The sequence below is a fragment of the Manis javanica genome, chromosome 3 (assembly GCF_040802235.1).
Source record: "Manis javanica isolate MJ-LG chromosome 3, MJ_LKY, whole genome shotgun sequence".
NCBI classification, from domain to species: domain Eukaryota; kingdom Metazoa; phylum Chordata; class Mammalia; order Pholidota; family Manidae; genus Manis; species Manis javanica.
Genome location: NC_133158.1, coordinates 120615409 through 120642259, shown reverse-complemented (window position 1 = coordinate 120642259; position 26851 = coordinate 120615409). Strand labels below are relative to the sequence as shown.

General features: G+C 43.5%; 1 protein-coding gene across 9 annotated transcripts in view; it reads right to left on the bottom strand.

The window, feature by feature from the left end:
* Window positions 1-26851, bottom strand: part of DGKG (diacylglycerol kinase gamma) — a 204762-nt gene that overhangs the window by 73513 nt on the left and 104398 nt on the right. For 7 of the 9 annotated variants that reach the window (XM_017648802.3, XM_037024175.2, XM_017648801.3 and 4 more), the window contains 2 exons: window positions 25172-25332; window positions 17903-17967 (listed from right to left, as the gene is read on the bottom strand). In XM_017648802.3, coding sequence (XP_017504291.1) covers window positions 17903-17967; window positions 25172-25332 — 226 coding nt within the window. Of the gene's footprint in view, window positions 1-8839; window positions 10009-17902; window positions 17968-20775; window positions 21459-25171; window positions 25333-26851 lie in introns of those variants that run through there. The other 2 variants (XM_073231963.1, XM_073231962.1) reach the window with 2 other exon arrangements.

The following is a 26851-nucleotide window of genomic DNA, read 5'->3' as shown; positions in this document are numbered from 1 at the left end:
TTGGCTGATGCTAGAGGGCTCCAAATAAGCTTGCTTTCACAGTTCTCAGAGAGCAAAGTCAAATACAGGAACAGAAAGAAATCCTGCACCCAGAGAGAGAAAGGCCAAGACGGATGGACACATGTGTCTCTAAGGTTCTGAATGATTGCTTAGCTTTTCTATTCTCAGCATTCACATTGCCATCAGCCCAGGCCATTGGTATTAGAGGGGGTGGGGATGGTTAAGGCCCAGGTGGGCAAGGGTGGCTGATTAGAACAGAAGCCCTGAATGCTTAGACAAGGCATGTCGCTCTGCTGGAGTTGAGCTCTTGGTGCAGAAGGCCACTTCCTGGGTCCTGACCAACCAAGCCTACAAACTAGGAACCGTCCGGGTGAGCAGAGGCAAACTCCTGAAGCAGGCCCCCACCCTCAGCCCACTGTAATGGTCAGCTGGGCCCTGAGAGAGAGAGCAGAGCTTTGCCTCCCTCTCCACTCCCTGCACTAGCTGCTTTGCAAAGCAAAGGTCCCCTCCTGTGGGCCTCACATCTACCTTCTGGGGCAGGTACAATGGTGGTTTTTTTATAGATAGATTTGAGACTATTGCTCCTTGAAAATGCAAAGCTGGACTGGAATGGTATCATTGTGTCTGAGGTTATGCAGGCCGAATGAGCCTGCTTTCCTCTCTACCTCCCACAAGCAGCATTTCTGAACATAAGGCGGTGCCCAGTTTACCATAGGTCAGGTTTCAAAAGTTCTTTGGTTAAGCCAGTTGTTTGTCCCTCTGAGCACAGTTCCCCAGAGAAACAATGTTATGTTGAGACTGGATTCCCAGGCTAACCTACAAAAGCCAATTAACCCATTAGGTATTCAATATCTAGTTTTGGACACAGCTTGGTGGAACTGAAGCCAGAAAGGCCTGGGTTCAAACCACAGGCCAGTCACTTACTTGCCATGTGGCCTTGGGCAAGGTATTGTGTCTCTGGATCTTAGTTTTTTCATCTTTGAATTGGGATGATATTACCTACCTTACAGGGATTGTTGGGAATATTCCTGGGTTATTTATGTATTTATGGGTTATATGATATATACTCACATAATGGTGTAATAGGTCTCCACTGCCATGTATAAAGCTGGCTTTGTCGCCTCATGGCTTCTGAGTTCTAACTTGAAATACCAGCAGCATGTCTTTCCTGCAGAATTTGGATTGGGGACTCTTAACTTTTCTTAACTTCCTAGGAGAGAAACACGGTGACTCTTTTGCCCCCAGATTCCTGGTGACCACCCTGAAGTCTGGGCTGGAGTTACTAGAATGGGACTGGGAGTGCCAGAGGGAAAGTGAGCAGCAGCTGAGGTAGGAGGGTGAGTAAGGGCTGTGTAAGCAGACATTATACCTCTTCTTTTTGCTGTCATAAAACCACGTGACCATCTCGTTACTTCCTCGCAAGTTTCCTGTGCCTTCCACACCCTCAACCACTTGGATGCCTCCTGGCCAGAATTAAATACAGAGTAAGTAGTTCCCTCCTTGCTTCCTCTACCTTTTAAATCATGAAATTGTCAGCAAGGCAAGTCAACAGTTCATCATGGGGCAGATGCCTAGAAAAATACCCCTTCCTATCCCTATATCCTGTTCTTCCTGTACTAGTTTAAAACATCTTAAATAGGAAAGAATCAGCCAGAGCCTTACTGTGTCTGAGAAGACAGTAGTAAACATGGCCAGCAAAATCCTTTCTATTTTGTCCTTTTGAAAATCTCATCCATATGCTTTTGGTGTTGCTTCCTCTCTGATACCTGTGACTTCTTACACTCTTAACACCCATTTCAGGGACTATGATCATGTGAACCTGTGACCCTCACCTAGCATGATGTTCTGGTTGTGTGTTCTACCCACCAAGTCTCTGCTATCTTGGAGGTCTGCTAATGAACACAACCTGCTCACTTTGCCCCCTCACTTGGCAACTGGCAAACATGTCCCCACTGTGGATGTGAACCTCTGCCCCGCCTTGCCAGTTCCTTGGGAGAAGCTTGGCACCACCTCTACCAGGCTTCTTATTTCTAGCTTATACCTGCTGCCCCTCTGTGGGCTGCAATTTTAGAGTTTCATTTGAACATTCTACTTTATCCCCTTTAAACCTCATTTTAAAGCTCTCTTGTTTGGTCTTCAAGTCTCTGGCCAAAAATATTCCTCTTGGTTTATGTGACAAGCTCCCAATTCCTTGCCAGGGGCCTGTCATTGCAGCATTGAGTTCCACGGTCCAGAAGAACAGTCGTTTTCAGATCAGCTATAGAGCGGCTCTGTGTTCCCCCGATGTGCCTGTTTCTTCCCAAATTACGATTCATGGCTGAGGAAGAAACTAAAGCATCTCCTCTCCCCTACGTCCCTAAGTTTCCTACTCAAGACACCAGAGTCACTCGAGCTACTACCCAGGATTATTCTGGATCAGTTCCTTGCCCCAGAATCTGCAGACAGGGGGGAGGCATAGTCTGTGGGTTACAGGAGTCTGTGCATTCCTTTTTGTCATTAACATGGGTTTGCACCCATGTGAACACAGCAAAATACTGGTTTCATAAGATGCTCTGGGCTAGGGGGATTCTGTAGTTAAGTAGATTTGGGAAACTACTTTATCCTGCTTCTGCATGGTTTTAGTAGGTTAGGATCTATATTAAAGGCTCTACAATACCATAAGGAAAGAAATATATTTAATTGAAGTTTCCCAAGTGTATTTGATTATTGTACTCTTCCCTCCCCAATCTTCCCGTGAATGTCCTTCTAACATCCCATGGCAGCCCTTTTAAGCAATGTTACTGTGAGACATGCTTGAGGACAACCTGGATATCTACCTCCATAGGCGCTCATCAGACACTATGATGAGTCTGTTAACTGTTCTGCTTTCTCTTCTCCAGAAGATCCAAATCTATCCTTCTTGGGTGTAGTCCCATATTTTTATTTTTTCTCCCCAAACAGGGACTGGGCACCTCTTTATTTCCATGTTATATCTATTTATTAATCAGACTCTGACCTTGCTTTATGTTATCTTTAAACTTCTGAGTCCCTTTTCTTTATGGATAATTTCTTGTAAGACATTTAGGAACCCTTCATCAATGCAAGTACACGATGTCTGAGGTTTCCCCATGCCCAATCATTCTCTCTTTGGTGACCAGTTTACATTTGCACCACCAATATTTTGACCAAGGTCAAGCAAGAAAAATAAATAATTGGCTCCAATTTCATCTGCAAGGTTATGTTTCTTGGGCATCAGTGTGACAGCTTGGAGGTCCATGGATCTTATGAGGCCTTAGAAATGAGTTTATTTGACTTGCACAATGGTTTTTAAAATTGGAAGATTTTTAAATCTGGAGCCTAGCTTCTTTTGAGAAATCAGATCTGTTAATACTGGATTCTCCACCTGGCAACAATTGGCTGGAACTGAGTGCTGGCTGCTCCTGTTACACAGGGCACATGATCTCCACTTTGCTGGAGTCCCCACCACTCCTTAAAGCCTCACATTCTCCCACTCCCTCATATACATTAATTTACATTAAGGTTTCTGCTGGCATTTGGATTTGTGACCTTTCATAAAGACCTTTATAGTTTCCTCCTGGGAATTTTCCTAGAAGCTGCCTCAAAAATGCCTGCCCTACGTCCTTCCCAATCTGACCTTACCATCTGAGCTACTGGTGCTTTTGGTCATGAGTGCTAATATGTGTCTGACTTCAAGGGCTGACCAGCTGCAGCAGGGTAAGAATTGAAGCTGTTGGCATTTGCAATGATCATGTGCACAGAAATAAAATCCCAAGTCCAATTCTTCTGGGGAAAAATATTTTCAGTTGCTTTGTGTTTGTAGGTCAGGCACAACCTGGTCAGTTTATCAACTATTTGGTAGTCACAGAACACAGAGTAATAAACTTGTCCTTTAATTACTTCAGAAGTAGCTAGCTTAAGCTCATGTTTACCTTTCCCCTGAAGTTTCCACTTTGCACAAATGGATGGTTATTGTGAATGTTAACATTATGCTATCATGTCTTGATTATTAAGGACAAATTATCCAGTCCTCAAATCTCTTCTTTTCTAACTCGTTGGCTTACTGTTGACCACTTTATTTGTCTTTAGGACACTTATCACCAGTTTGGTGGGGAGCAAGATTGTAAGTACAGCATGAACCAGGCCATCAGCTCAAATCAGAGTGCATCCTGTTGTATTATCTGCACCCCAGCCCTGCACAGGCTGCAGAAACCTGGATCACGCACAACCTTCATCCTTCTCCCTGCCAAAGTTCTGGGATAAGGTGATACAGAAGAGGAAAGGGAGAATCTGATTGATCAGGACACTCTTTGTTGACAGCTGTAAGAAAAGTTCCACTAAGACTAACAGGAGTTTCAATTTATCCACAACATTCCTACTACCTCTTGCCCTATGGTAACCCAAAGCTGGAGATTACAGACACACTTGCAGCTCATTGAGTTCAAAGGCAAGTTAGGGTACTTGGCTTGATTGGCACTTTGGAATGTTCTCCAAAAAGGCCCACTTTCAAGATTAAAGGGACTCTTCATTCAACAGAATAGAAAACATCTTGTAGCTAGACAGTTAGGAATTTCAATCTAAGTGTACGTTCAATAAACATGAATATTCAGCAATTATGTAAGTACCTGATGTTTAGCAACTTGAGGGTATAAGTACATCCTTGGAATGAGGAGAGCCCCTCTTTCATTGAAGAGCATTAGAAGATTGGGAAAATGCTTTCTTAGTGAAATGTGAAGTGGTAAGGCAAAAAAAAAAAAATTAAACACTACTCAATCTTCAAAGTAGAGATTTGATGACCCCTCTCAGAGGGGTGTTGACAGTAGGGGCTTATCCTTGGAAGTGGGCTGAAACCTAAGGTCCTGCTTAAAGCTAACTTTCTATAAGTTATTGTTCATGTAAGAATCAAACACTATGCATTTAAATAAAATATTCCACACTGCACTCACTTATATGCTGTTGCATGTTCTCCATACAAATTCCTTAAGTGATCAACAGCATCATATAAACACCTCAAACAGTTCAAATCCACTGATTTATCTACTCTAATTGTCATAAGCATCTTGTGAGGTAGTTACAATTTGCATTTTATGCACCAGAAAACTAAAAATCAGAGAAGTGAGTAACTTTCCCCAAGGGCACAGAGGCAGGGTGGGAGCTGAAACAGCTCTTCTGATTTTGAATGCAATGAAACCCAGTTATTGGTATCTCCATTCCACATAAGGGTGGTACAGCCTAACATGTGGAGTTGTAAAGGCATTTGCCCAGGTTTTCTTGAGAAATAAGTGCCTTATTTCATAAAGATAGTTACTTAGTTTTCTAGTATGTACAGCAAAAAGGCTGCTTTCAAAATTTCCTTTGGCCAAGTAATAAGTGTATTAAAATTTTCTTTACTGAATGCTAGATGAGGAACTAAAATTAATCACCTGAATCTTTCTTGAGAATATCTATTACTGTTCCACCTTGTTTTTCAATCTCTTTTAAATAAAAAGTGTACAATTATGAACAGTTTAAGGAAAATGTATCAGACTGAATATGCTAATCACATCAGCTCTAAATATGAAGATGGATGTTATGTCTCACAGAAATGTCCCCTATTTAACAGGATAGTAATTCTCCAAAGTTCTAGTTAGTGAAGTATAATAGAGGATTAATAAACTCTGGTATTCTTTTCTCTGGAGGTAGAAACAAACAAGCAGAAAAACATGTTAAGCTAAGTTTAAAAGTCACCTAAGTCAACTTCTGCATAAGAGAAGCTGAAATCTTGGTGGCAAGGAAGAGAGAATGACATTTTGTTTTTCAATAAGGAATTCTACTTCCACAATCAAATAGCATGCTTCACCATTCAGGGTTTTTAAGAAAGCCCGGTGGTTGGCTTCCATAGTTTTTCTGGCCCTGGTATGTACTGTCTCTCCCAGGTTAGCTGAGCTGGTTCCCCTTATCTCCCTCCTGATACACTCTCTCCTGTCTGTTTTGCCCCTGGGAGTTACCTTTTCTCCTTCCCAGGGTCTCTGTCTGACTGAACCTCCTTGTACTATTCTAACACTTCAGCAAGGTCTGGTATGTAAATGTCCCCATGTTTCTGAATTTGGGCTCAAATTTTGGCTCTGGTAATACTTTGAAAGGTAATTCCTTCCTTAATCGATCTCTTCAAAAAGTATTTGCTAACTGACTAGCTTACCATCCACTCAGTCACCTACAGGGTAAGTGCAAACTCCTGTGCAGACCCTAAGATCTTGCTTAGCTGCCTCCCACCTCACCTTGGAACAGCTCATCTTGCTTCTCCTGTCAGGGTCTTCTTACTCTTCTGTCCTTTGCTCAGCCTGCTTCCCTCCTCCTAGCATGCATCCAGTTCCTCCTTTCCTCCATGGATTCCCATTTCTCTCTCAAACTCACACTCAAATGTAACCTCCTTTCTGAAGTCTGATCCCACGTTCTCAGCTAGGTGCTTCCACAACATGCTCATTATTCATGTCCCTCTGCTAAAATGAAACTTGCCATATTAGTTTGTATTTCCTTCTTTTGTGAGGGCTTGAGGGAGGCTTGGTGTTATGAGTTAAATTGTATGCTCCAAAAAGATATTCAAAGTCCTAACCCCAGTACCTGTGAATGTGACTATTTGGAAATAGGCCCTTGGCAGATGTAATCACATTCAGATGATGTCATATTGGATCGGGTGGGCCAAATCCAATGACTGGTATTCTTATAAGAAGAGGGAAATTTGGGCAGAGGGACACAGAGACCCAGAGGGAGACCATCATGGGAAGATGGAAGCTGCGATTGGAGTGATGCAGCTACAAGTCAAAGAAGGCCAGGGATGGGTGGCATCTTGTTTCTGCCGCCAGAAGCAAGAAGGGAGGCATGGAACAGATTCTCCCTGAGGCTGAGAAGGAACCAACCTTGCTGACACCTTGATTTCAGACTTCTAGCCCCCAGAACTGTGAAAGAATACATTTCTATTGTTTTAAGCCATCCAGTTTGTGATTTGTCATGGCAGCCTTGGGAAATGAATACAGTTGATAATAGCTTCTATATGTACTCATCTTCCCAACTAGACCCATGGACTCATGGAAACAGGGCCTGCGGTAATCTGTATTTCTTCTCAGCCCCAACATGATGCTAACACCAAGTGGATGCTCAACACATTTTTGATGAGTGAGGGAATGTGCTCCATTCTACCCTCTGCTTTTACTTCAGTGGATCCCAGAAAGGGTTCATTTCTCTGAGCAAGCTTATGAATGAGGTGGAGAGATAATGGATTAGCACCAAAACAATGATTTATAGGAGGCAAAGAGGAAAAGTCAAAGCAGGAAAAAATTTGTCAAAAACCTTGTAGGTAGATTCTAAGAGAAAGGAGAGACCAGGGTTGAGTTGGTCAAGGAGGGAATGTTCCGAATATTTTGGACTGCCTTTTGAAATAATAAGTGACAAGTAGACCTCAGAAGGAGACGTCACACTAGACTGAGGAGCTAAGGCCATGTGTGGGGAAGGTGAGGGTGATGGAGCCAGAACACAGTAAGACTGGGCTGGCATTGGGAAGGAGAGTTTTGTAAAGGGCCCTGAATGCAAAGCAGGTACGTTTAAATTCTATAAAATGGGACGTGGATCGTGGCAGCAGGTTTTTGTGGGCAGCTCCAGGTAGGGTGGGCCTGAGAGGGAACATTAGGACAGGCCAGGGGGCTGCTGAGAAAATCCTGAGGAGGGGACATCTGGGGACGAGGTGGGAACTGAGGAACAAAGGAGTTAGGAGGCCACACAGGGTGCCCAGCCTGTGATCGGCTGGGAGGCAGGAGGCTCCCGTTCATAGCTGTGATGGACTCGCCCTGGGCTTGGGGACGATGATGTGTTCGTCATCCTTCACAAATGAGGCTGTCTTCAGTGTTTAGAAACTTTTGCAAGATATTCTACAATCTCTCTAAATAACTCATTTTAGCTTTTAACATGTCTCTCAGCAAGGAGATTCTCCTTCCCAGCAAAACAGCAATTCCTCACTTCAGAAGCCCATTCCCTAATTCCCCATTCTCTCCTGAGCCAAGGTGAAGAGTAAGCAGGTGGCCATTACTGCCTGTTGTGGATTTTTCACTCACTTGAGGCCTATTCCCAATACATGCCTGCTTCTCCTCTCCAAGAAAATTGTTTATTTATTTATTTAAGGTTTCTTCATAGGGTCACTGATTGTCTCTGGGCTCTTCTCTAGTCTCTTTCTCTGGTGTTTCTGTGGTCATGGGGCACCAAATTGGGCGTCCAGAGAGGCAGGGGAGTGTAGCAGGGTAAGTGGAGGCTGTGGAATCAGGCCTGGGTTTGAATAGCAAACTAGCTGTATGTTCTTGAGCAAGTTGCATAATCTTTCTGAACCTCAATTTTCTCACCTGTAAAATGGATCAATAATATTTACCTTATATTTGGAGAATTGAAAGTTGAAAATAATGAATATGAAATTCTTAAAAGCATTCAAGAATTAATGGCTCCTTTGTTACTGTGGGCTGGAGCATTGCTAATTATATTGGCAACACCACCTTTCAAGCACTTTGATCAAACACTCTGAGAGTCATGTATGCTTAAAAAACTCCACCCCTGTGTAGTTCAGATGGCAATTCTTATAACCTCTAATGGTCACATAAAACACACACTGGTCCTATTCAGACATAGCAAAACTATGTACAGGACCAGGAACTGTACTAAAAGAATCAAATCTTTTTATTTACCCTCCAGGAGAATAAAGCTGTACAACGTATCAGATATTCTACTTGCAGAGGGACTCAGGTAATGATATCTTTGATATCTTTAAAACTCTCATATTGACTGAACAAAATCACTGGGGTTGTTTTAACGGGAAAAGACTAATGAAACTACCATGGCAGATAAACTCACTCCAATAAGCTCCTTTATATCACCTTCATTTCATAGCCGTAAATGCTACTGTGGCAATAGTGTTGTAAGCCAGCGTACACAATGTGATCACAAGTAAATAAAACTGTGCAGTGAAAGTTAGAAGAAATAAATTATCATGTTAACAGTGTTTATTTCTTGGGGGGAGAGTATGATTTATTTTTCTACAATAAGCCTTAATTACCTATATAAAGAAAAAGTGTTAAAAATAGCATATAAGCCTTATAAAACATATTATCACAAATACTTTAAAATATGCATATCAAGTAAACTGCTGAAATGTATCAAAATGGTAGAATTGTGTTTCTGAGTAATGGAACTATGAATTTTTTGTTTTTTCTTACTTTAACTTTTCTGAACTTTACAAATTACTGCTTATGATATTTCAAGGAACTATGTGATCATACTATGATCTGTTATTAAATTTTAGAATGAAAAATGTATCAGCATTTTATTGAAAAAAATTTATCAAGTAAATAAAGAGAAGAAACCATGCCATATATTGGTACATTGATGACTCAGACCCTATGACCAATAGATATTTATCTGTTCCTCTTTAGAGAATCACCAAATCTCAGGGTTTTAAGGGCTTCTGAGTCATCTAACATGACTGTTATCTGATGTAGGATGTGTCTTTGCAATAAGAAAAATACTAATAATCCTAAAAATAATAGCAAGCATTTATGTGCCAAGACTGTAATAGGAACTTTAAATGCATTATTTCACTGGATCTTCAAAATAATTTTATGAGGTAAGGTACTTGTGGCAAGCAGAATAACATCCTGAAGATGTCCACATTCTAATCCCTGAAAGTTACAAAAATAAATATGTTTGGTCACATGTCAAGGGGCAAGTAAGTTTGCAGATGAAATTTAAACAGGCAAGGGGAGGGTTGGGGAGTGAAAAAGTAAAAAATAAAAAATAAACGGGCAATCGGCTGACCTTGAGATGGGGAGATTATGCTCGGTTATCTGAATGGGTCCACTGTGATCACAAGGGTCCTTTTAAGTGGAAGAGGGAGGTAGAAGAGAGACTGTCAGAGGGATGCCGCGTGAGAAAGACTTGACTGGTCATTGCTGGCTTTACAGATAGAAGGGGGCCACAGCCAAGGAATGCAGGCAGCCTCTAGACGCAAGAAAAGGCAAGGAAAGGGATTATTCCCTGGAGTTTCCAGAAAGAAGTGCAACCCTGGTGACACCTTTATTTTAGCCCAGTCAGACCTGCTTCAGATTTCTGACCTCCAAAACTGTAATATCATAACTGTGTGATTTGTAGACACTAAGTTCATGGTGGTTTGTTACAGCAACTGTAGGAAATGAGTATAGTATTACATTCTAATTTTATAGGTGAACAGACTGAGATTTAGTAGAGTAACTTAAGGTCACATATAAGTGGTTAGTGGCAATGCCAGCATTTGAATCCTACTCCTGGGCATTTGGTTCCACTGGAGCATCAAAATGATGGCCCAGCCCCTGCCTGAACATGAACTCGCCATCATCCCCAGTAGCCACCTGCACCAAGGAAGGCTCTAACTGGCAGGGCTGACATCCTTTATTTGGAGCTCACATTAATCTTTGTAGTCACTTTTCTTATTATTTATCATGCAACATAACCTAATTCCTCCTTTATGGGATGCATTTTAAATATTTGAGGCCGATGTGATGAAACCACATGTCCTTCATTTTCCTCACTTCTTGCTAAGTCTTCTCTTCTTTGGGTGAAACAGTCCTTGATTCAGCCTTTTTTTTTTTTTATAAGACATGGTATCAAATTCCAGCACTTTCCTGACCTTTCCTTTCTGGAAAGCATCCAGACTGTCAACACACATTTGAGGTCCTAGCCAGTTCTTACCTTTCTTTGAATTTATGTACTTTGATTTTCGTCCATGAGGTTATCATGCTGACCTTACCCTTCTGAACTTGATTATATGCTACATCTTGAGCTCTTTGATGGAAATAGTTTTAGAGATCAATCAATAAATGACTTTTGGATTATCTGGCCTAAAGACTTGAGAACATAGCTGGCTTTCAAGTTCCTTCTGATATTATCACAAACTGATTCCACTCTTTGTTGACATGAATCATACCTTTCTTGTTCTTGCCTGGCAGGGGTTAGAAGAAAAGGCCTGTTAAGTTACAGCAAGGAGCTATTCTGGTGAACCAACAACTTCCTAAGGAGCCTTGAGATATCAGAGGCTGCTCACCTATACCAGTTTGAGAGGTTGTGTGATCAATGTGGACTGGGGAGCCAGGAGGAAAATTAAGGACATGTGATTTCATCATATTATTGAAAACACTGTGATTCTTCAGGGCAGAGAGACCTGCACGTGAATATTAATAATAGCCTTCTAAAATCTTTAATCATCCACAGCTTTAAATGATCCATGCTGCTGTTCCCTTGTTGCTGCAAATAATCAAGGGTTGACTGTAAATAAATAAGACAGCCAAAGAACAAAACAAAACAAAACAAAAACCCCTGATCTTTTGGCAGTTGATAATAGTGAAAGCCTAGTAAAAAAAACATGAACCCATATTTCATTCATTTTCCTCTGCATCTCTCCCAAGGAGGGGTGGGGAGGATGGGGGCTAAAACATTTTTGTGGGCTAGTACATAAACATTCAAGTAATTAAGTGAGTTGCTCTGTCAGATTGACTTAAAGAGCCAAAGGTACTTGAACATAAAACATCAGGTTTGCATTTGCTTTGTAACTACCTACAGGAGAAGGAATAAAACAGAAAATGCCACAGTCAACTTCAGTGGGGACTTCTTTGAATCCCACATGTTTGAAAAAATAGTTTGCCATATTGTGGGAAACAGGTGCAGACAGTTTGGACCTCTGGGTCTCTACAGCAGTCTCTCTTGGGGTGTCAAGCATAAGATGAGGAAAAGCAAAACCCAGTTCAGGGCACAGAATGGATGCTCCAATAGTATAGATTTTAACCCTGCTGCATTTTCTGCTCTTGCACCTTTATGCTTTGGGAACATCAAACATCTGGGCTGTAGCATCAGACTACCTCACAGGGTTCCTGGAAAGACTAACTTAGAATGGTTTCATTTTTAGACAAAAAAAGACAATTTTATGTAAATGGTAGTACAGTTTATGTTTGAGACTGCAGGGCACAGTATAGGTATTCAAGAGGGGAGGTCCTTTCACTTCCAGAATTGTGTAACTTGAGCTTTGCTGGCTCCTATTTTGTGCCTCCCATAACCATCTCTGTGTGTATCTCAAGTGGGAGAAGAGATGCTCTTGTGGGTGAGGGGAGAGTGAGCATCAGCAGAGGAAGGGCAGTCACATCCTGTGTCTGAGTGCCCTAGGCCACCCACCAGCTACCACGTACCCACCTCCCACCCACTGTGCACAACATGGCCCCAGCTGGTAGGCCCTAAGCCTCTACGGAGCACATGCCCTTGTCCTGCAATGCCCCCTTACTCACTCTCACCCTGCTCCTCCTGCTACCACGTCAGCTGGGAGCTGGGACCCCTACTTAGATCCTGCCTCTAGCTTGGAATTGGCATTTGGAGTTACAATTTCTGGTAGTCAGACCACAAACCCTCCCTCTTGAACACCCATGGAGCCAGTGAAAGGGATTTTCTCTCTAGCTGCAGTCCTGTAGAATCCAACCCCCTCCTGCCTAGTTGGTTCCACACCCTAAGAGAGGGATTGGGACAGATTCACTGTATCACCACTGGGGTCAACTTTTAGTTCTCCTTCAACTTTTCAGTTCAAGGACAAGGACCACATCAATGAAGTAAAAACCTTATGCCAACTGAATCCCACTTGCCATTCCATCAGAAAAGCCTTTTATGTTAATGATTCATTGGAAACTTAAGGCGATGCTTTCCTCATGCTTGTCATTCACTGTGTTCAACAACAAATGTTGAGAACCTACTATGCACCATGAACTTACACATTATCTCATTAAGTACTTTTAGCAGTCTTGCAAAATTTTCAGGAGAGGAAGAAAAGGATTAAAGAGATTAACTTGCCCAAGGTTGCACAGTTAGTAAGTGTCAGAGCCAAGTTTTGATGCCAACTTAGACTATACCCTACTGCCTCATTCTATAAATATCTATTGAGAGCTTATTTGCAAGATGTATTTCTAACCTTTTAAGGACTCAGGTTACATTAGGGCTTCTGGGGAACCCCTCATCAGTACTCCATGAGCCTGGCTCCAAGAAAGCTAATACACCAGAGCCTGTTAATCACCCAAGGGCTTTTGGGAAAGGTGGTCTGCGTTCGGTAGGAATGAAGCGCTGTGTCGGTCCCTTTGAAGGGCCTAACAGGAAATATTTGCTTCAGCCTAAACTGCTAGTGGACATAGTCAAGTGGGTGGCACTCAACAGGTTTGGAATAACACATTCCTCAAGTGCTCTGAGTTTCTGACCAACAGCGAAAAAATCCTGCAGCTAGACTTTTCTTTCTGGATGCTCACCCACAGTGACGTTGGAATTAGATAGCTTTTACGTATATACACCATATATGCCAAACCCTTCACAGAGAGTTAACACACAATAACATGCAAGGGGAAGTGCTACTGTCTTTATTTTAGAAATGAAGAAAGTGGGGCCAAAGAGGGTACAGCTTTTATTGGCTGCATCCGTCCTTATGGACTGCCTCTGTGGGAAAATGCCTGCCGAGTTCCAAAGGAGGAACTCAGCTTAACTAATAAAAAAAAGACCCATTTGCCAGGGCTTACAGAGTGGGGAGTGTGCAATAAAGGTAAAAGAATAGCAGAAAGAGGGTTTCAACGGGGGAAGGAGGGAGAGGGAGTATCAATTCCTCAAACAGGCAGTAGTTGTACTGGCTAATAAGTGAGGATCCCACTAAAGTCTCCCAGATATTCAAGAAACCAGTGCCCCATGAAGTTTCTGAGTTGTGAACAAGGGCCCCACGTTTTACCTTTGCAATGGGCCATGCAGATCACGCAGTCGGTCCTCCTTGTTCACTTGGTCATTGAGACAGGGAGAAGAGTCATACCACACAGGTTAAGAGTGAGTGGTGTACCTGGGATCCCCCTTTGGAACTCAGCAGGCATTTTCCCACAGAGGCAGTCAGTCCATAATGGTGGATGCAGCCGATAAAAGCTGTACCCTCTCTAGTCTCACTTTCTTCATTTCTAAAATAGGGACAGTAGCACTTCCCCTTGCATGTTATTGTGAGCATTGAGTGGTATTATGTATAAAGTACCCATTAGAGTGTTTGATGCACAATAGATGTCTGAAATAAAATCTATGGGAGACAGCAGGTGCAGAAAACAGAGCCTGAACTCTGGAAGAGTTAGGAGCAAGCTTAGGATCTTATCAGCCCCACTACTAAAAAAGATGTATGACCTTGGGTAGGTGACTTGTCTTCTAACAGCCTTAGTGCCTTTATCTGTAAAAGGGGAATGCAAATATTTACTTTGTAAGGTGGTTTGGGGATTAAAAATAATCTAATGTAGTTAAAGAGCCAAATTTATCACTTGGTATCTAGTAGGAGCTCAAGAAATGACAGTTCTTTGTTGGGTTCCCTTATGCCACTATTTCTGCACTCTGAACAATTCATTTACAAGTGATGTTGGGATACAACCACAAATAAGTGTCTTACACTATACAGCTTCCTGCATATTATATGACCTACAAAATGTAACCTCATTGTTTGTGAAGATAATTTTGTAAAACATATTTGAGGATCATTATTCCATCTTTGCTAGACTGTAAATTCCTTGAAGGCAGAAACCATGTCTTATTTACCCTTGTATCCTCAAACATCTTCAAACTCATGTTAAGATCTTCATTGAATTAAATCTCTCTTCTGTTGTATATGCCAGCAATGAGATGATAATTTTAATATATTTAAATGAGCAATTAATAATTAGCCTGTCAATGATTAGGAAGTAGAATCTCTGCCATTGAAGGTCTTTGTATCCTTGTTCACCACATTTGGCTCATCTTCTTCCATCCTGGTTCTGGTTCTCAATCCATTAACCAAGTTACTCAGCCAGGGAACATAATTTAGTTTTGTGCAAACAACCACCTTCCCTGGCAACAACTTGTATAGAAAAGCCACTGGGGGAATTTCCTGAAACCCCAACAGTTGAGCCATAATTTGATACCTCTTAGGATTCAAAGAGGCTTCAGAACTGTGACTTTTTTAACCATCTGAGGGTTATGGATCTCTTCAAGAACCTTCTGAGAGTTATGGACATTCTCTCCCGAAAAATTTATTTAGTCTTTCATATAATTACAGTGTGTTCTCAGAGCTCCTGCAGCCTTTGTATAGTTAAGAATTCTCGTTAGAAAAGCCCAGAAAACAGAATGAGCAATGTGAAAGATTCAAGTTTCCTGATAAATTCTAGCCTTGACTAGTCATTCTCCCTTGTTCAAAGCAAAACAAAACATTTACAGCTCCCTAGATTTAACTTCAGGGTTACCCCCTAGGGCCCAGTCCTGGGCTTGAAGGGTAAGAGCATCTAGCCAAGCAGAGAATACTCTGTGGAAAACTTAAGTTCAGCTGAGTAAAATGAAGGCTTGTTTGATAATATCGTTTACATTTCCAAATCCCGGGTATCAAGCTTTCTTCCTATCCCTTGTGGCCCTTCCTAAGTTTAGCCACTGGTGTAATTGGGTAACCATGGCGACAACCACCTGCCTCTTTAAAACCATCTCCACAGCTAAATAAGGAAGCCTGGAGAAAATGGCTGCTTGCCTGCCTCTCAGTGGACAAACGGGGCACTCCAGGGTATTTTCAACATGAACAGGCAAGGGAGAAGCCACATGGACAGAAAGTTCTTAATAAGAAATGTTCTGGGACCTTGTGAAACAGGGTCTCCCTCTGCACCACTCTGTCTTCACTGACTGGCATGCACATGCATTGACCTGCAAATCCCCGTGCCTAGCATCCCAGGGACCACACTCCTCCCTTGACCTCAGCCAGGTGAAGGGTGAGATATGCACCTAACTGCAAAGAGTAGTCTTGTTAATGGAACTGGGAGTGGGAAGGAAAACAGCCATTCAGATCACAGTGAATTTGCTCATACTTTGCAGTGAAATGCACAATTACAATATTTTCTGATTGTACTTAATCATGTAGATGATTGATGATTGCTCTCTTTGTGTCATTTATTAACCCATCTACTGATTTTTAGAATATGGTGAAATTTCTCCCTCCCTCTGCTTCCTTGCTCTCCACAAACTACAGAGGTTTTGCTTCTTTCCACACCAGGAGAGCTCACAGGGACCACAGTACACAGCTTGCTCTTCCCCAGGCATGCTGCATTTGCTCATACCTTGGTATCTTTTTGGACATTTGGTTCCTTCTCCCTGGGTTGCCCATCTCTTTCTGTCAACCTGGAAAATACATACTAGTTTTCTTGGTTTGGGGATCTCTATGGCTGGAAGACTTTCCACACCAAGTTCCATGCCCTTGCTCTGTGTTCCTATAGGTCATCTCAATTCAGACCACTTAATGCAAAGCATTGTACATATCTGCTTTCTAGTCTCCACCACTGGACTGTGAGTATCCTACACGTGTTTATCCGAAACACCTACAGAACAGTGCCTGATACTGTAGTATTTTTTCAAAAGATACTGTTGAATGAAGGAATGAATGAACAGAAGCCCCATGGATTTCACAAGAATTTGGCACCTTAACAAGCATATGTGCATGAGTATTCATAAGGGTACCTATGTGAAAAGAGGATTTTAGAAGTCTGGAATGTGTAGAAGAGAAGGAGTATTTAACAGTGATGTAGTAGATGTAGGAGACTGAAAAAGATTGTGAGAGGAGACTCAGTTGATTTGTAAATTTGTGAATATAGTAGGCGTAGCGGCTGAAAGTGTACATGTGAATTGTGTTGCAAGAGTGTGCATGGTCTGTGTGTGAGACAGCAAGATGGGATCTGCCTGTGACATAATGACCACCCTAAGAAGATTAAGTTCAGTGACTATTAGATCCTACAGAGCATTTTCCTGAAGCTGAAGTAGCTTCATTACATTCAGTTTCTGATTCCTAAAAAGCCTTTCTTCTTTCTAGTTAACCTCCCAGGCTGTGGGGACAGGGGGAAGGAGCAGGAATGGAAATGGTGAGCTCTTCGCGGGTGTGGGGCTTTAAATAAATGTCTTTAGATAACACAGGACCTCTGCTTTGAAGAGAATCCTGTGGGCTAAGTCACTCCCTTCAGGCTCAGTCTGAGTCCTTCCTCTCCACCTGCCTGACAGTGGGGTGGGATTCAGTGGTGATCTTGAAATGGCACAACAAAGAGGAGAAAGGATGGAAATTAACTGAAGAGTAGAGAAAGAGAAGAAGGAAGAATGGATAAAGAGAATTTAACAATTCCATGGGTAGGCATATGTCAATCAAAACTCACTTCTTTGCAAATTCCCTCCCACCAGCAAGAAGGGTTTGGTTTTTGCAAGTAATCTGATTTTCTCTCTCATTTTTAGACCTAACATCCAGACTTCACCCTGGATGCGCAGGCTGAGGCTGGGATCTGGTGGGCTTCTGCGCTGGGCTCCTGGGCTGGCTGCTGCTGCAGGGCCTTCCCTCTGCTGCTCTCTGCTGTCATGGGGATGGAGGTGATGTGCTTTCGGCACTCCAGGGCCTGGCCTGCGAGCTGCCGCCACCTACCTCCTTGAGGAGAAGCTGAGGCACTTGCCACCCTGCCTGCCTCTCCAGAGGAAGCTCAGAGGCTGGGGTTATGGGAGGTTCTCTTTCAGAGACTGTGGCCTAGCCCAGGAGGGGTTTCCAGTTAGCCAAGAGCAGACACCCGCCCGCCCGCAAAACGCAGGCATAGCACGCCTTCCCTCTGTACTCTATCCTCTGGGAGGGTGCAGGCGGCCAGGCGGCAGCAGGTTTCTGACACTATTTTCTTCCTGCAAATGGAAACTCTCCTTTTGGCAACATGGCAGGAAACCTACGTCCCTGGACTGCCGGGTCAATAAAGTTTGGATGAGACCAGGTGGAGGCCTGGGTCTGGCAGGGCGGCGGCGCAGGGCCGGGTGGGCAGTTCAGCTGGCTGCAGCCTTGAGGCCCTCTTACCTGCTGTTGAATTTTTCAGGATGTTTCTCTCTCATCACGTGGAACCTGTGGGCAATGGAAGCATCCTGAAAGGGAAAGCAGATGCCTGGTTAGTGGTTGTCACTGTACGTTGTGGAAAGTAAGCAAGCGCTCCCTCACTGAAACCCCCCAAACCCTGAGAGTTAGTCTCCAGGTGAGAACACCAAGGCTGCCCCAAAGGCTGAACACCAGGTCCAAGGTTAGGGGCTAGTGCTACTGAAGCTGGAAGAGCTAATTCCACTCGACTCCTTGCAATTTTCACTCTCCACCCAGCCACAGGTCAGGGAAGTGAAGTGAAGGGGACACCTGCTGCCTTTGCAGGAGAGAGGGTGCCTGGATCTATGAGCAGTTAGACTGCAGAAGCCCATGCCTGGGGCTGACGGTGATGCTTTGGAAATGCCTCCCCATATTAACTCTTAAAAAAAAAACTTTTTATATTGGAATATTTTAAGATGCACAAGAAGTTGCAAGAATAGTACTGAGAGTTCCTGTGTCCCTTTCACCCAGCTTCCCCCATTGATAATACCTTACATAACTGTAGCACATTGTCAAAGCCGAAACTGACGTCGGTAGATGCTGTATATATTGATTCTTAATCATCCATATCAGTACAAATCATTAGTAACATTAGATTGCACGTGTAGCAGATAATAAAATATTTAAGCTTCTTCTTTTTGATCACTCTACAGAAACAACTCTCCCCTAGGTCAATAAGAGTCTGAATTTTATGGACACTTTGCTATCCTCCTATTAGCACACCCCTTTCCTGCACTATCTGCCACCTGCTCCTGAGAACTCACAATTAGGAAGGCTCCCAAGACACCAGGCTTCTGGTGCTCCATCCTGTGACCAACCTCACAGTCCAGGGTTGGATCATCTCTACAGCCTATATTCCAAACCGTGGGCATCTTGAGCTCTTCTAGCTGTTACTAGCATCTTTGATGTCTCCACAACATTCAGCTCTAGAACCAAACCTGAGCTTCAGACCTAACACTGAACTCCTCTTTCCTTCTTGAACTTGGTCTTTTACCCTTGTGAATGGTCTTGCTTTCCAGTAGAAGAATGTGTAAGCCCCCTTCACCACTTAGACCCATTGCTAGCACTTTAGGCGGTAGCTTTAGAAAGAAACAGGTGAATGGGTCTATGGTGAAGTTAGTGACATAGGAACAAGGGAGTCGATTCAGATAAGTACAGGAGAGAAAGACAGAAACTCATCTATTGGAATATGTGGCTAAAAGAGAACTGAGCTTCCATACAGAGATTTTTTCAGCTAATGCATATTAATTTCTTTTTTAAATATGGAAACTCTACAAAAGAAAATTTCTGAATTTTTTTTTAACATAAGAAGGTATAGTTTAGCAAAAAAAGCTTTTTTTTCTTGAGCATGTGCTGTGTGTGGTGAGGAACGTACAGGCTGATGGTGGGGACAGAAAGTCCAGAAGCAAGTTAGGGGGCAAAGAGGAGCTTTTGTAATATTTGCACTTGGCAGAGGAGTTAAAACAGATAGCAGTCCAGTACCGAAAACCAGAGAGGGCAAGTCAAGGATATGGGCTTATTTTGTCGTTGGCCAACCTTCCTTGCTGAAATAATGCCTTGGGAATTTAACATTTAAGCTCTATTATTAATTTGCTTTTTAGTTTTTCCTTTAAGACACATCAAGAGTTTAAGGTCTTGGTCAGGTGGCCCTGTGGACACACAGTAGGAGATTAGCCTGGGAGGCCTCTGTCCCCTGGGCCTGTGCTGCCTGCACAGTTTCCCCAGGCACCATGCTTCATGCTCCCAGACTGCACCCACCTCCCTCTCTCTCAGCAAGTTTCAGTGAACACTGAATATGATTCATGTGACATCTGTCAAATGCTTCTCTAGAACTCAGGATAATATTACATCTACTTGTGTTCCTTTGAAGTACTAATTTTCTTCTGTCGGTAAAAAGAAAAGAAAAGAAAGTAAAGGAAAAGTGAAGGAAAAAGCAATTACATGTTGCCTGCATGATTTGTACTTCACTATACCCCCCCTCCCCACCCCAATACTTCTGTGAATGGCTCCTGGGTTTTTCCTTCTCCAGGATAAGAGCACAGGCCCTTTCTTCTGCGTAGTTCTGATTATCCTTGGTGTTTTCATAACTAGGTTTTGCAAAGCTTCTTTTCACAAAGACCAGTCTTTACAATATTATTAGTTAAGCATGTGGCTCCTCATTTGACAATCAAATCCCTTGGTAAATAGACAAAGTAGCAAGGGAGAACTGAGCGTTCCTTTGCTGTTCAGTCTTGAAAGGCAATCATGGGCAAGGCTCTGACCATGTTTCTCTACCTGGGGATTAAAAAGAGAGTGAAGATGGGCCTTTAGCTCAGTGGCTGAGCTCTGTGTCAGCCACTGAGCTGGGGTGTATTTACATTCAGGGGTGAGTTCATTTAAACTTTGGAAACAGAATTACAAAGGTTCAAACCCTTTCTTGGTAGTAATTACAGCACCATGAAACTTCTTTTCCAAAGGGGGAGGAGCTTGGAGATGGGGATTGCAAAGCCGTGGAAGTGCTGATGGCATTTCAGACAGCTTCACTCTCCTGGGTCCTTGCTGTGAGGTGCAGGGTAAAGACGAGATGGTGAGCTACTCTTTTTGAACGAAAACTCCAAGAGCATGGTTGGACAAGATTTTTGTGCCCTTTCCAAATATAAGCAGCAGTCTTTTGGATTCGGAGATATTTGCATGTCTAGGCCAGGGCTGTCCAGTAGAAATAAATGTGTAATTTTCTAGTAGCCATATTAAAAAAGTGAAAAAAAAAACCCAGATGAAATTAATTTTAGTAACATATTTTAATTAACAAATATTATCACTACAACATGTAGTTAACATAAAAATTACTGAGATATTTAAAATTCTTTCATACCACATTTTTTTAATTTGGCGTATGGTTTACACTTGAGCATCTGTCGTGTAGACCAGCCCCATTGCCAGGGCCAGTGCCACTCGGGGCTAATGGCTACCATTTTGGACAAAGCAGGTCTAAGTCACTTTGGCAACTTAGGGAGATAAAAAGACAAAGGAGACCATAAGTTAGATTATTTGAAATGTGGATTGTTACGAAACATTTGGGCAGATTGGAAATGAAACAGTGTAGACCCCTTGGTGTAATATACGTCTCAGTGGGTCCCATCGTCTTAGTACTTCCACGGCTCTCACAGGTGACAGTCACGAACCTGAGGCTGAGGGAATCCAGAAGTTTGCAGGGCAAATGATGATCTGTTGATTCCCTAACAGGTAGGAGGCTTATCATTGTGGAAAATTGGCGGAAGTCAGATAAGTACCATTTGTAAGGTGGAAAATGGTGTGTGAGCCAGTGTGATGACTGTGGCCTCTCCTTGGCCCCTGGGTTCCCCTAGCATCAGAAACAGATTTCATTGAATCAAAGGATTAGCTGTCCATTCATCCTGTTGAGAGTCAGTGAAAGCAGAGCCTTTGAGGCAGAGTCACACATATCCAAGGAATTATTTTGCAGTGCCAAACTTCCTGTCACTGATACCTGAGCATCCTGACATTTCTGCAAATCCAAAAATAAAGAGCAGGCCAGAGAAGTCAGAGGAAGTAGTGTCCTGCATGACTGCTTAAAATCTTCTGCCAATGGATGTTATCAGTCAGGGGGACAGAGAAGGCCAACTATTTCAACTCTTCACTGGTGGGGAGCTGGCATGTATGTGGGTGACGCAAATGTGGTGACAATGAGGGTATAGTCACTCCCTAGACAGTCCCAGAGGGGCTGCCCTGTTAGCCCCTCCAACTATTAAAGGGGTTCCGTTGGCACCAAGGGGACTGGATGAACTTGTCAGGGCCATTCTTTATCACTTAGGGGCACCACAGCAACGGTCATCACCTGTATGCATGCAAGGCATCAGACAGTTGATATGAGTAAGATATTCCAGGTCCTTCACAAGAGGCAAGGACTTTGCAAGACTCTCTTTGCCAAAATTGTTTGACTCTAATCATTGTAAGGAACTAAAACTGTGGGTTGGTTCACATGCCTACTTCTCCTCTTACAAAGTTTGGGAAGTCAAATAGGGAGCAAGAGCTTCTGCAAATGTCAGCCCCAGATTCTGTTAGGGTAGCGTGTTGTCTAGTTGTTTTCTCAAGAATTTCCCTTTCCAACTTTTAAAGAGTGAGCACACAGACCCTGCAAACATTTTATTGAGAGAAGGTTATGGGTACGCCAAGGAGATAAAAAATAGTCCTGATTCCTCATTGCTTTGCAATAAAATATTAAACAAGCACAAGGTAAAGGTGCATGAAAATAAATCACAAGGAAGATACTGTGAAGTTCTTTGTAACTGAAAATATGAACAGATTGGCTTATTATAAGTCAGCCCAGGGCAAATAAATTCCTTGACCACTGAGTGTGATGGAGAATCTGTTTATATGTATTTCCTTGGGGGACAATCAGATGGTCTTCCTTCATTTCTACTTACATGCAAGAAGGAATTAAAACCATGATCAGTCTTGTCTCGGGATTAAGACTTGGTTGTCTAGTTGAGGAGAGGTTGTCTATTCCTTTTTGGTGTGTTTATCCACTGGGGCAGCAAATACTAAGCAAGTGTTATTTTTTATATATAGCACTGTGTAGAGATAGACAGGGATGTGTCAGGAATTTTGTTGTTTTTTTGACAGCCAGAGCTGGATGTATTAAGAAAGACAAGATTTGGGGCTGAATACTCTGAAGGCAGCTGAGGCTGTAACATTCCATCCAGAAGTTCCCAGGCAGGTCTCCCAGGCCTGCTGCTCAGCTCTCGCCTCAGACTGGTTGCTAAGGTGCTGGTTCACCCTCCTTTCTACGTTTTGTATCCTCCATATATTTCAGGTCGAGCTTGTGCTCCAGTGAGAACCATTTCCTGTGACCATTCTTCTCTGCTCTAATGGTTGACTCCACTCACTAAAGACTTGGGCCAGACCATCTGCATGAGAATGATCTCAGAGCTGGTTAAAAATGCAAATTCCCAGACCCTGCCCAGACCAACTGAATCAGAATACAAATCAAGGTCTGTCATGGGGGTGGAATTTGCATTTCTGACAAAGGGCACTGGTGAGCCATGACACACTAAAGTTTGAGACTCCCACTGCTAAAGGCTGCAGCGTTTGGCAGCCTGAAGATGGGGGAAGGGCTTTGCAGAGGCCACATGGCTCATGGTCCACAGCCCAGTGGGCTCTAGTGATTCCCGGCTCCCCCACTCACCAGCTTGGACTTGTCTTTGTATCTTCCTAAGCTACAGAGCCTTCTTATAAAATGAAAAAAGGTAATGACAGTAGCTACCGACAGGAAAACTGCTTGGTATGCAGCATGTACTCAAAAAGTGTTAGCAAGTTATGCTCTGGTTACCATAGAAAAAAGACAAGAGTTTTTGTGAAACTGTAATGTGGGAAGCCCATGCTTGGAAGACCCTTGAATGCCAGACCTGCCAATTTGATTTGCAATAGGTGAAGACTGCATGTTTCTACTGGGATAAGTGGAGCCTAAGCAGGTAGTCCAAAGAGGGGAGGCACCTTTGACCCTAGGAGAGGAGGGAGCGGTCTGCCTACATCACTGGAGTGGGGAGCTGAAAGAGGCCTAGGGAAGGATGTCTCCTCAAACTGAGACCAGAGGAGCTGGGGGGATGAACCAGATCAGGGTGCACAGAGCCCTGAGTATGCTCCTCGTCCAGTGCCTCCATTCTCTCGGCCCTGATCATGGTCCAACAATGCCTCTCTCTTCAGTTTTACTAACAGAAAAAGAATGCTGGGTCAGGAGTCAGAAAATGAAGGCAAATCCCTTAATCTGACTTGGTTTCCTCACCTATAAAATGCAGACAATACTGCCCTTCACAATAGTCATTAGAATCAAGAAAATATCTTGTACATATGGTAAATTTAAAGTCCTATAAATATAAGGTATTATTTTTAAAAAATCCTTTCCTCTTCCATGGTTCTCCTTTTAGTCTTCTTATTAAAAACAAAAGGTTTTCCTTAAACCTGCTCTTCCCTCAAGCTACTTATCCTTTCCTCTTCTCTTTCTTTTTTTTTTTTAATACCACCACCATTTTCAACAGAGGCATAGGTGAGGATGGTTGACAAGTGCAGGTGTCACTGAGTCTTGGGGAGAGGGTTGGTCTGGATGGACTCATATGCATATGCAACTGGGCAGCAGAATTCCAAAGACAGGGAAATAGAGGAAAGAACCTGGCTTCAGAGTAAGGCCCCGAGCACTGGGCTGGGTCCATCCCTTACTAGTCAAGTGTCCTGAAGCCCCATCTGTGAAGTGGGGATGGTGGAAACAGTGATGCCTGTGAGATTGTTGTGAGGACAAGAATATATAAAGGTTAGCAGGTTGGAGAACACACAGTAGGTGCTCAAAAAATGCTAGTGTCTTTGTTGCATCCTCCTTCCAAAACCCAGATCCCTTTTCTCCCCCATTTTTTCCCTCACCATTTGGGAAGCAGTCTCCACCCCAAACCTCTTTGGTCCAAAAGCTGAGTTAGCGAAACTAAGTAATTTGTGCTAGATGTGCTAGGGACTGGGAAGGGAAAGAGGGACATGGCATATGTGTGTGTGTGTGTGTGTGTGTGTGTGTGTGTGTGTGTGTGTGTGTGTGTGTTGGAGGGAGTGTGAAACAAGCACTCTAAACTACTCCTGTCAATCTTATGCGGAGTGCACTGACAGGGTGAGCCCCGAAGGATGTGAGCACAATGGGAACAAGTTGCTCAGCCTGAGGAGGAGATGCCCCACAGGTTTCTGAGCTCTTGGAATGCGGGGAATGAGGTTGAGATGAGGGGAGAAAACAGGAGAGAAGGAATTCTGAGAGTTAAGCCAACTGAGCCTGTTTGGGACTACTCAGTCCTCCCTGGGAGACCAGAAAGCCCAACTCTGGAAGCTCATACGAGAGTCTTCTTCTCCTCTCCCCTTGGTCATTTCTTTGTGCTGCTTTTCTTTAACTACTTTAAATTATCCAAAGAGTAAATGTGTCTTTTGAAAAATTTCTTATCTTCTTGTATTAGTTAAAATTATAGGGGAGGGAATTTCCTCCATAATCAAGGTGGGGTTGGTGGGGAATTGGTACAATCAGGGTGTCCATGCCCAGGCCAGATGCAAGGATGCTTGGATGCAGGTCAAGGCTGCAGGCAGTTGGGGGAGGTAAAAGTGTGGACCCAGAGGAGGACGATGGAGGACTAGAACCCTTCCTGCCCACCCAGTCATTTCTCTTCCATGCAGAAAGGTGATCCCTGGCAAACTCACCACACCAATGGAGAAATAGTTGTTCATAATGTTGTATGGGACCTGGTCCCCATTCTCCACCTCCTCTCTGGGGATGACTTCCAGATGCCAGCGGTCCAGCATCACCAAGGGGCTCTGCTCGATGTCCTTCAGGATTTTCGTCAGGCTGCCCCCTTCATAACCTGTGGAGCATGGCATTGCATTTGCCCCTGGAGCAGAAAGGCTAAGTTGCTGCTGATGCACAGGCAGCTGTCAGGGCAGGGAACACCATGGGCATCTGACCAGGAGATTCCCCAGTGTGTCTGTGGGCCAGAGAGACTTAGGTTCCCTGAGCCCTGGAGGAGAGGACAATAGGGAGTAATCAGAAAGAAGCTAGGGAGGTTTGGGAGCCAGAGTAGCTGGTGCTGCAGAGATGGGGATCTCTGGCCAAAGGAGGGCAGGGCATGTAGCTGAAGCTCTAGAGAGTTGGTGGGCTGGGTGCTTGGGAAGCTGCACATGGAAGAACAAAGGATCTGTTTCAGGTCTGTGTTATGTAGAGATGGACAGTGTGGTAGGAAGAATTTTAAGATGGTTCCTACTATTCCTGCCTCCTTGGTATATATACCCTGCAAAACCCTCAAGGACCTGTGAATAAAATGGGATGATGGTTGTCATTATTAGGTATATGATACGGCACAATTGGCTTTAAGAAAGGAAGATTATCTTCAGTGGATGTAACCTAAGCAGGTGAGTCCTTAAGAAATAGATTCAAGGCTTAAGAGGGATTTTGATGTGAGGGATATTCTCTGCTGCTAGCTTTGAAAATGGAGAGATCCATCTGGCAAGGAATGTGAGAAGCCTCTAAGATCTGAGAGTGGTCCTAGCTTATAAGTGGCAAGGAAACAGGGACCTCAGTCCTACAGCCACAAAGAACCTAATTCTGCCAACAATGTGAATGAGCTTAGGAAAAAATTCTTCCTTGAGCCTTCAGAGAGGAGCACAGGCTATCTAACATCTTGATTTTAGCCTGTGAGGCCTGGAGCAGAGAACCTAGTCACTTTGTTCCAGGACTTCTGGCTTACAGAACTGTGGGCTAATAAATGAATGTCCTAAGGCTCTGCATTTATGATAATTTGTTATGTAAATTTTAAGTGCTGAGAGGTTAGTGGGAGAGACTGTTCTTTCAAATAACACTCCCATACTCCTGCTTACCTTTGGGGTAACCTCAAGGAGTGTTTTCAAGCTGTCAGGGCTTCAGTCAGCTCCTTAGGGGATGTCCCTCAAGAGAGCAATGACAGCAGCCATGTGATTGGGGGCCTTGATACTTGGACACACTGGGATGGGTTTTCTGCATGAAATTTGCTCCTAGCTATGCTGCCTAGGAACCCAGAGGGTTCTTCTCTAGCCTTGGAGTATGGCTGAGGACCCTGGTAGCTCTGCCCAAGCTGCCAACTTCCTTCTAGGGCTCACTCCTGCTTTTTCTGCCCCTGTCCACCATGCATCCATTTCTCAACACTAACTGCTGCCCGGCCTGGTCTGAAATCATTTTCTGAATTGATCAGCCATCTGGAATCCCAGCCGAATTCTGCCTGCTAGACCGATCTGTCCATTCCATGTGCTGACCTGAACTTCTCTACTCTCTGGAGTATGCCCAGCTCCATGGAAACTGTTGCAGTTTGCATAATTCCCCTTCGCTCCTGCCCCTTGCCCTGTAAGCTGGTC